This window comes from Dufourea novaeangliae, unplaced genomic scaffold, assembly GCF_001272555.1.
Source record: "Dufourea novaeangliae isolate 0120121106 unplaced genomic scaffold, ASM127255v1 scaffold321, whole genome shotgun sequence".
In the NCBI taxonomy this organism is placed as follows: Eukaryota; Metazoa; Arthropoda; class Insecta; order Hymenoptera; family Halictidae; genus Dufourea; species Dufourea novaeangliae.
This window is the reverse complement of record NW_015374197.1, coordinates 286,120-296,758: the sequence shown is the minus strand read 5'-3', so window position 1 is coordinate 296,758 and position 10,639 is coordinate 286,120. Positions and strand designations below refer to the sequence as shown.

The 10,639-nt window shown below is 34.4% G+C and overlaps 1 protein-coding gene across 1 annotated transcript; it reads right to left on the bottom strand.

The window, feature by feature from the left end:
- Positions 1-544: 544 nt before the first annotated feature.
- Positions 545-9,679, bottom strand: LOC107192268 (glutathione S-transferase D1-like). Its single transcript, XM_015581485.1, has 5 exons — positions 9,539-9,679; positions 7,137-7,195; positions 6,891-7,029; positions 4,236-4,403; positions 545-697 (listed from the first exon to the last, which is right to left on the bottom strand). The coding sequence occupies exons 1-5, from the start codon at positions 9,677-9,679 to the stop codon at positions 545-547; spliced, it is 660 nt and encodes a 219-aa protein (XP_015436971.1).
- Positions 9,680-10,639: the final 960 nt, after the last annotated feature.

The following is a 10,639-nucleotide window of genomic DNA, read 5'->3' as shown; positions in this document are numbered from 1 at the left end:
CTATTATTCCCACGAAACCAAAGGCCCGTTTCTTCATCTAAAAGAATGACTTATGTTGTATAGAGTGTTAAATTGTTAAAATGTAAATGTACTTGAGTCTTAAAAGAGGAGGAGGGGGAAGTGTTACAAAGTAGAGTCGAGGTACGACCGTAGAACAGAAAAGACGTGTCAAGATAAATACCCCTCTTCAAATAAATAATTCTTCCTTTTTATAAACATTATCTCTATTTATTGGAAGTCATGCCGCGCCCACGGAACAATATTTAATAAAGTGTAATGAAATTTTTATTCTGTTTAAGCATTGATAAAAACTTTAACTGTGTAAACATGTTTCAATTCATTTTACAAATTTGTCTATATTTGCACATACATCTGTAGTTTACTTACTAATCATACAGTGATTGTAGATTTATTTAAACATCGTATTTAATGTAATTTCATTTAGATAATGAATAGAAAACATGTAGATTACTCGAAATATACTCTATATTTCTACTGTATAGTTTATTCTTGTCTTTTCTTACTATTTAATATATTTGTAAAATTACGATTTATCCTTATTCTGCAAATTCTCAAGGACATTTTTGAAAATTTGCACTCCTTCGCCATTAGCCTTGCGGTATCCAGGTGCAGACGTTTTCATTTTTTCCATCCATTTTGTAACGTTTGGGTAATTCTCGAGTTCGAAATTGAAAATCTGAAATTAATAAACATAAGGACGCGATAAGCCTTCCAACTTTTTTTTCTGAAGAGTTGTTTGGTTTATTTTTTTCTTACAAAGATTAAGCGGAACAAAAAAGGAATTGTCAAAGTAGTATTCTGATTGAGTCAGACATAAATTTTTACATATTTTATCCTAGTGTTCAAAAACTGATATCCTGGTGCCCACTTGGGACATTAAGCTCGAAATTTTGTACGATTCCGATAAACTATCTTCAAATCCTTTCAGATTTTCGTTATTTAATTCATTTCTAATCGATTTATTGTTTACGGTAGAAAATTCTTTTGTTTATATAAAAAAAGTCTACATCAAAGTTTACAACACGCTTGTTTGATAATCCTCCCACATAGGAATAAATCATAACTGACTCATAATTTAAGAATAAAACTATAATAAATGGTTCTAAAATGCAATTAAATCAATAAAAATATACAATTATTAATAAATAAACAGAAAAATCGCTGTCATTGGCATGATGCTCTTCCAATAATTCATTCAAATGAATTTCGTTTTCTTCAGGAGTTAATCTACAGTAACATATTTTATATGTGTAGATACAACATACAGGTTGCGGTCGAATAACATGTATAAGCGGGCACAAAGTGATTCGTCGTGAAAAAAAAAGAATAAAATATAGAATAAATGTTTTTCATCTGAAGTTTTCGAAGTTTTCTCGAAAATCGAGTTTGATAAGATAAGATAAGGTTAATCCAGATAATATTAAATATTTAACTTGATGTTAACTTTTTATAACTCGCATTCGACTATTCGACAAGACTCGTTCATAGTAACTCGCGATTTGTCAGCTCCAACGGCCGAGCAATCATACGATTCATTCTCACTTACGAGAAACTTGCAACAGTTGCCTAATATTAATTGTACGGGCAACAGTCGCAACTGTACACCACGACGGTCGAGCCTGATATTTACAACCCCAGGCGGATTCAAAAGAGAATCCACGCGGACGGACGCGACATATCTCCTTGTTCTTTCTTGAATCTAGTAACTAGTAAATATCATGTAAGTATTATGTACAAACACGATAGACATTATACGTCGCTCGGTGGACCATATCTTCCCTGCTGCAACTGTCAGTTAGAACCGCATTCAAATTTTGAACCTGGTTCGATGCGGTTCTATCTAAACTTCCGAAAAGTGATTTTTGCCAGTCAAGATAAGAATCCGGTTCAATGCGGATATCCAAATCGATGGATGAAACACGATTTGACGGTCAAAAATTCATCGGTTTCTATCAGAGATTCCCACTTGTATAAAACCAGTAGGTTGGTATCTGGAATTGCGAATAAAAAATCTTACGGTTTCAATTGGGATATGCAACAAACTTATTGAGTCCGTGTCGCCTGGGTTTTTGGTAGCGGCCGCTAGGTGGCGAGTTTTCTCGCAAGCGGTAATTAGAGCCTTTGGCTACTTATGGGGCTCCGCCGAGGAGCAACCCAGAGGTCTGGGGTAGGGGTCGTCTACCGTCAGCCCCACGACGAGTCTTGGTAGACAATTTTTTCTATCTTCTTGATCTGCCTACAGATTTCAGAAGTGGGATAAAGGCCCCGGTCGCTCGTTGTCTGATATATGCCCTTCTCGAGTTGGGTGCGTGTCACTTTTTGTGTTTGTGACCGAGGAAGGTTATGATTATTAGAATCGCTCTGTTGTCTGATGTGACGTCCTCGAGGACTTAATTTTTTCTATCTTCTTGATCTGCCTACAGATTTCAGAAGTGGGATAAAGGCCCCGGTCGCTCTCGAGTCGGGTGCGTGTCACTTTTTGTGTTTGTGACCGAGGAAGGTTATGATTATTAGAGTCGCTCTGTTGTCTGATGTGACGTCCTCGAGGACTGACGAGTCTTGGTAGACGTTTCCCGAGACGAAACGCCATCTTTTGATCTGAATTTCGCACTGTATTTCCAGTTAGAAACTTGACAACAATTTGATGCGACTACATACGGAAATACGTGTTTTTTCAGGTTCATTGATGTCATGTAAATCCGTTGTAACTACTGCTAGCAAAATTACTTGGAAATACTGACAGATTCAATGAAAATTTGTATCTAGATTTCTAGATGGAACCAGCTTAAAAAAGAATGAAGTTTCTCGGGAAGATACTTCGTGCAAATTCGAGTAGAACTCACAAGAAATTGTGCTAGATAATATTTTTCATCTGTTTCAATAAGCATTTTACGGGAAGAATACTGCATCAAACCAGATTAAAAATTTTTTAATGCGGTTCTAATTGGCAGTTGCAGCAGGGTTATTGTTAGCCATAATTGCAACATTGGTTTCGAAGTAGGTATATTAATTCAAGGTTGTATGACAACACAGGCAATACGAAATACGGAAAGAATACATATTTGACAATGTACGTCGATCTATGATGCCCAGATATGAGTTTTATATCGAAATGGAAGGAAGACATATCGAATGTCAGTAAGAAATGTGAAAATAAACATTTGTATTTTTCTATGATGATTACTCATTTTTAACTGTATTCAGTGAGTACTATAAACACCTAAAATCTCTTTCTTTAACATCCCCTAAACAATTGATTGAAATAAAAATGTGAGATTTGAAAATTTACAATTTTCTTTAACTGTTTTCAAACTTTTGAACTGTAATATATATATGTATATATAACAAAATACAGTTTTCGATCTTTATAGAAATCATTCAGTTTTCATTACTGTAATGTTATTTTTAATATAATAAACTGTACATTGAAATAATGAATCACACTTTATTTGTAATCACTATTATCAAGTTAGGAATTTGTGTCAAAGTGATGCCTGACATATTTAGGGTTTTTTGAGGTCTGTGAAGTTAACACCCCCAAATGCAAAATTTTATGAAAAACCAACAGTATTCGTTTGTCCACGATTTGTCCACATTTGTCCAACCAAAATTTTCGCTTGTCCGCCTTTCAAAAAAAAGTTATAAACAAATTAAGAATATGATATCAATACTCTGAAGAACGTTTTTCCTTCATTTCTAACTGGGATATCATTGTTCAGGATATGTCCTCGTTTGTCCACCCAGCAGAATCGAATAATTATTAACAAACAAAAACACGAAAAAATACGATTTAATATTGACAGCGATAAAAGCAAATTTTTGGTGGTCAAACGTTGACATATCGTAGACAAACGATTCCAATGCTTAATTTAGAGAAAATGCAATAAGAAATACTCTGGGCAATTAAATTTTTTGTGTCTTTTTTTATTAATAATTCGATTTTACTGAGTGGACAAACAAAAATTTGGAGTGGACAAACGTGGACATATCGTGGACAATCATATCTCAGTCAGAAATGAAGGAAAAATGTTTGTGGGATTATTGATATCATATTCTTAATTTGTTTATAACTTTTTTTTGAAGGGTGGACAACCAAAAATTTTGGTTGGACAAATGTGGACAAATCGTGGACACACGAATAGTGTTTGTTTTTCATAATATTTTGCATTTGGGGGTGCTAACTTCACAGACCTGATTTATTGTGTTGCTCTTACTTCCGCAGTGGATACAGTGGCAGCCAAGGATAGGTCAGCGATGGTCAAGTAACGTCCTGTAGCGTAATCCTGTCCTTCAAGAAAATTATTCAGAACTTCAAACGCACCTTGCAATTTTTGGTACTGCTCTGGATTGTAATCCTGTGCCTGGCCAAATGCAACTGGGAACTGAAACATATTTTTGAATATAAAAATTTTGACGCAAAGCATTTTTTGCGCAACACTTGAGTCCGCAAGCTCGTTTACGTTTCTCGTGTAGTTTAACACGTTGCCTGCCACGTTGGTCACCTGTGACCGGAGATTGTTTCCTCGATGGGTCCATGGTAGTTATCAGTGACAGGAGTTCACACATGTTTTCTTTAAATGTTTACTCTTGTGACCCCCTGAGAGCATCATGTAAATTTAGCCTGGCAGTCAACGTGTTAATATGTATGTACTATTAATAATTACACGCATAGATTTCAAAAGTGTACTTTTTGTAGTCAAAACCACAAAGTTGTTTTTTCTTCATGCATAGGTGTAGGTGTGAGATCAAACAACCGAGAAATCGCTTATAGATACGTGTATTCTTTATTACTCACGATGTCCAATCATCGGTATATGTATTTCTACACTTGTAGAGCAGAAAAAATGACTATCGTGGGCATAATATAGTAATTAAATTTGAAAATTCTAAATGTCGTATATGTAGGGAATGGCTACCTCTGGTGATACGAGAGGAATTATTCTTCCTGAAAACATGAAGTTTACAATATAAATTGTTTTATATGATATTCCATTTTGGAGAAAATCGCTTTTGTATAAAACTTGTCTGGACGTACGTTTGCGTGCTAACAATAAGTAGAAGCAGCTACTAATAATGTTTATCATCGCGGTAGCCGAGTCCTGTTTAATGCCATGTTCGCCAAACAAACTTTCAAAGTAATTTTTCTCCAGAAACAGAGCCCTATTTGTCAAAAAAATATCTCTATGTAGGTTGTACCAGAACCAGTATGTCTGAAAAATGACAGGATTTATTTTCTTGTCTTTCTCGTGATCGTTATTCCTACAGAATTAATAACATTTTGAAGTTTCATGTATACTTTGATGGATACCAATATTTAATCAGTACCAAACGTGCACAATGTGAGTTGCAGCGATCAACGTGATTGTATCTTATAATAATAATTAATATATCTCGTCACAAAAAATCCAAAAAAACAATAAATCCATATAGTGTTCTGTTCTAAACTCGATAAACCCGTCACAAAAATCTATGAAATTTAAAACAATTTTATATAAATGATTATTCTTCCAGTATCGAGTTTTTGATTTATTTGCAAAATATAAAGACAAACATTTGAATCGTTCGAAGCGACAATGTACGTTTCTTTTTACAATTTCATGAATACCATTCTTTGGAAATTTGTTTTAAAGAGTTAAGTAGTGAACAGTGACTACTATTTCGATATTTAGAAGCATATCTTTCGAACAATGCCGGAATATCGACAATCGGGAGGTTGGAACATCCGGAACTACAATCCATTCGCACATCGTCTCCCGACTGTACGTGAATTTTTTTACCAATAACAAATGACAGAGATTCACTACGCTATGTACACTCAATTTTGTACTCTTCGCCTATTTACTGTTTCCGCATTTCAACGTTTTGATGAAAGAACGCTACATATCCAATCAACAGCAGCTTCACAACTAAGGACAATACACCAGTAGATCTATCTTAACAAGAAAAGAATAAATTGTGATTTTCCGAATCAATTTAAAAAAATACAATACAACAATGACACATTCTAATATGCTCTCGAAAAATAGTCTTCAATAATTTGTGAGAAATGCAATATGTAAATATTACCCCAAACACACAATTATACATTGTAGTAAATATTCAACATTACGATAAAAATACAACGTAAGCTAAAACGAATGGAGAACTTCTTTAATCATAAAAAGTAAATCTACTGCTCCAATTGCTCAAAGAAAGAGAGCTATTTACAACTGTAATATAAAGACGTAAAAGAATAAGAGAAACAAAAAACTTCGCTACGATAACATTCTAGTGATCTAAACAAATATGGCAAGGTTTTTCCCGGCAATATTGAAAACGGATCTTCAGAACTGTATTTATATATTATTGTATATATGTTCAACATCGTTTTAATTCTAGAAGGATATACTTTAACTAAAAATATTAATGTGTATGAATTGATATTAGTATCTTTAAAGGTAACATTTGCTTCCATAACAGAAAAGAAATGCATTAACACTTTCGCTACCAGTGTCTTGTGATGTTGTCAATTTCTCATGGTAGAGCATCGTCACATATGTAGTATATTTGACGCTTATAATTTGATAGTTTTCATAATTTTGGTAATGTTTATTTACATTATTTAGTGACTCTTTTTTATATTGTTGCAATGGTTTATGAAGAAGGTAAATATGTTGTATTTAATAAAATGTTGAAATTTTAACGTGGTTAGTTAGAGACGGTGTTTAAACTAATTATAAGTGGGAATAGCGAACGTGTTACAGAAGTTTTTTGTTTAAATTAGTTTTTAAGAATATAATAAATTGAAATATCTCAAAATGCAAAATGTATTACTTATATTGTTCTGTTTCAGAAAAAAAAGAATGAATACTTTATATTCATGTACTTGCATAATAGTTCCTCACGTTCTTGAACAGAAACATATCGAAATGCAATCGTTGATTGACGAGCGCCCGACCAATCGGAGTTTGTGGATTTAGCCTAGGGTTCTTACCGTACTCATCGACTAAGTACGACATAATAGCTCGGCTGCAACATGATCATACATACAGGCGAATTCACAAAAGTATATAACTTCTCACTTTCTCTGATATTGTTTTTAATAATTGTTTAAATAGAGTGATGTCATCACAAACCTCTCTGTCAACTTATAAGCGCCATCTACAAGAAATGGAACCGTTTTCTGTGGATTCAACTGCAACAGAAAAGTTTCACATTTTAGTAAATTTCTCACTGTAGAAGTTCCTTTTATAATTATACCAGAGTAACTGTATTTTGAATCCGACAAACGACAGTAACGGAACAAAATTGAGGAATATGTGAAACAACGCTAAATTTAGGAATTTTCTCAGGTACGCCATTTGTTCCGATTCATTTATTTGTAACGTTTTTCGTGGGATGATAAATGTAATATTTTGTGAATTTTTAGTATATGTATTTCGTAACTTTTTACTGCAGATGGAGTCATGAATTGAACAGCAGAATTTTTATACATTTTTTAAAAATAAACTAGTAAAATTACGATTGGAGTTCTTTAATGTCTAGAATATCGCTGTTTCATAATATCAAAAAGTAACATATTTTTGTCTGACAATTAATAAAACAAACAATAAGCTTTCTTGTTCAATTTTATATATTTTGTGACTAATTTTCGAACATGAAAAATGAAAACGTTATTAAACTTTCTAGTTTATAATGTATTTGGTACTCGCATATATTATTGATGCCGAAAACCTGTAGTCTCTTTACTATATTCTATACAAATCGTAATATTAAGTAACAATTGCCTTCAATTTCTGTATCTCCATAAACAAATAATTTACATAAAAGTTATAACAAAAATCCACGTTTAGGCTGCTAAATTATTCGCGAACTCTCTTCTTGTAGACTATGTAATTTACTAAAACAGGGATCAAAAAGAAAAGTTACGTTCAGTTAAAAACCAAAGACAAATGTCATTATAATTAGAATGCTTACATATGTGTATTTTTAACTGCTACAAAAGCATAAATATCAGCAATCGATTCATGTCTAATTTGTCATTCAGTAACACGCTCCTTTCACGAAGAAATCTCTTTGAAAATGGAACTCACAAAAAAAACCGATGTCGCGTCCGTCCGCGCGGATTCTTTTTCGAATCCGCCTGGAGTTGTAAATTCCCGGCTCGACCGTCGTGGTATGCGTACAGTTGCGACTGTTGCCCGCCAAATTAATGTTAGGCAACTGTTTTGATAGAACTCACAATCTGAGCCCTTCGGGGAAAGATTCATTCTTTCATCCACTAGGGTGCGCGCAGAGCGCCATCACCATGCGTTTTCTCAGATACGCAACTTGCACAGTTCACTTCAGAGACTATACCGTCTATACACACTGTCGCGTCCTGTTTGTACCGTTAAGCTTTTATACATTAAATATGTTTTGTGTTCATCTCACGCCCGGTGTCGATAATTCGTTTACCCTTTCCAGCCAACGTTAACATGTTTCAATATTCTCGAAGTGAGAATAAATAGGACAATTGCTCGACCGGTGGAGCTGATGAATCGCGAGTACATTAAATGCCAAATAAGAACATAACTGTTTCGCGCATCTCGAATGAGCAGGAGAGGTCTCTCGAACCCCTGGTTCCCCCACTTTCTCGCTTTCTGTAACAGGGACGATAGAATTTGTCATACACCGGGTAACATAATGAAGTATTTCTCAAGACATGAATACTTATAAATTGACACGTTTGTACTGCACAGTCACTCGATGTATGATGCTACACGAGGCATAATGATGCTCAATTGTTTAAGACGTTGGTAACTAAGGTAACCCAGAGGAATATGCCCAAACAAGACCGAAATTCGTCATTTCGCAGTTATGGTCTTATTTGGTTTTTAGTGTATTGTGATCGTGACTTGTCGAATGATTGTTTGCGACGGAATGTTCAAGTCCGAATGACTCTTGTCGAAACGAGTGCGTGAACGATCGAATTACGAATGTTTGCGACTGAATGACTTTTGTCGATACGAGTGTTCGAATACGAATAGCTCGAGTCCGAGTTTCGTGTGACGTCGCGCTTCTTTCAAGTTCGCCAAAGGCGTTACCAAAATTCGCATTCTTATTGGTTATGCTCTGAAGGGGAAGGCAAATTCCAGGGTTTTCCCAAGTGACGTGGAGGTGGAAAACCTCTCCTTCAGGGCGAAGCGGACGCCAGGAGACTATAGCGCAGGTGGTCATGATGTGACTTGACCGCGACGAATTTTCGAGTCTCCCAACGGTAGGGTTTATGGCTGTATTGTCTGCGTGTCAGCGTGCCCCGGTAAGGCCCGGCGCGGATGGGTCCCAGGTTACCGTGCGTATGTGGCGGACTGCAGACCAAATGTTCGAGTCTTTTGTCAATTATTCCCTTTTGTTAACGAAATTGAAATTGCAAGAGGCTGGTATCGAAAATGTCTAAAATGCCCGGACGAAGGAAATAAAATAATCAAAAATAACGGTATCGTCCGACTCTAAAGCCGTCGTTTTGGGTCTACGACGGAACATTGATTATACCAACCTGTTCATATTCTGGCTTCAAATGTTCGCCGCCCATCAAATCGATTTCTTTCAGGTTTAAAGGAAAACCGATCGCTTCCGCAGTTAAAAGAACTGCTCTGCAAGGCGGACTCATTGGTGTGTAATATAAATCCACCGACATTATATTGACGATAAACTGAAATTACGAATAATGTCTGTAAGTTACTCATGATGTTTACAATTTGGAATAAAAGTAGAGATTTGAATTATTTTGGATATTTTCATTTATACAACTTTGTTTGATTTTGTTCACGTATAGTCACTTTTTGAAATTAAAACTAAAATATTAGACTTTTGGAAAAAATGTTCAAAATTTCTAGAAAGAATTTTTAAAACCCATAAATACGGAAAAGCGTAATAAAAGAAAAGTTTAATTTTCTTTAGCTTCTTTAGCTATAGAGATATAAAGTTTCTACATAGTTAAAAATTTTAAGTTTCTATTAAGATTTATTTCTCTAATTTCTATAAAATTATCAGTTAGACTGAATAAAATCTAAAATACATGTATATTTTGTGTGGTTAAGAAAGTACAATTTTGATATTCTTAAATGAAATTTAAGAATGCTGAACGGAATATACATAAGGACCTGAGAAGAACATTCTTTTCCTTATTTCAAGTAAAATAATGGGGATGTAGTGTTGTTTCCACTTTTAATTGTTTTGATACTTTGCCATCAACTATTTTGGATTTACTTTACATGATAAATTCTACTGAGTTTGTTCCCCGCATGCAAGTACTCGTAAAATTTTGTATACCGATTTTATTGAAAATCCTTAGAATCTAGGACGATGTAGTTCAAAGGACACATCGTAAAATATTCCGTTTCCATTTATCACATTATTGTTTCCGTCAATTTTTATTGGAACTTATAATCGTGTATCGGTACATTTTGGCCAAAATAAATAAATATCAGTTATCAACACGCCATGAGTATGCCGAATGAAAATAAAATAAGGTAACTATTAAACTCCTGTTACTGTTTCTGCTGACAAAGACGACATATTATTCTATGTATCATAATTGAATTTGTGTAATAGAGACAATGTACACGCTAGGTTATTCATAGACAAAAGTATTGAT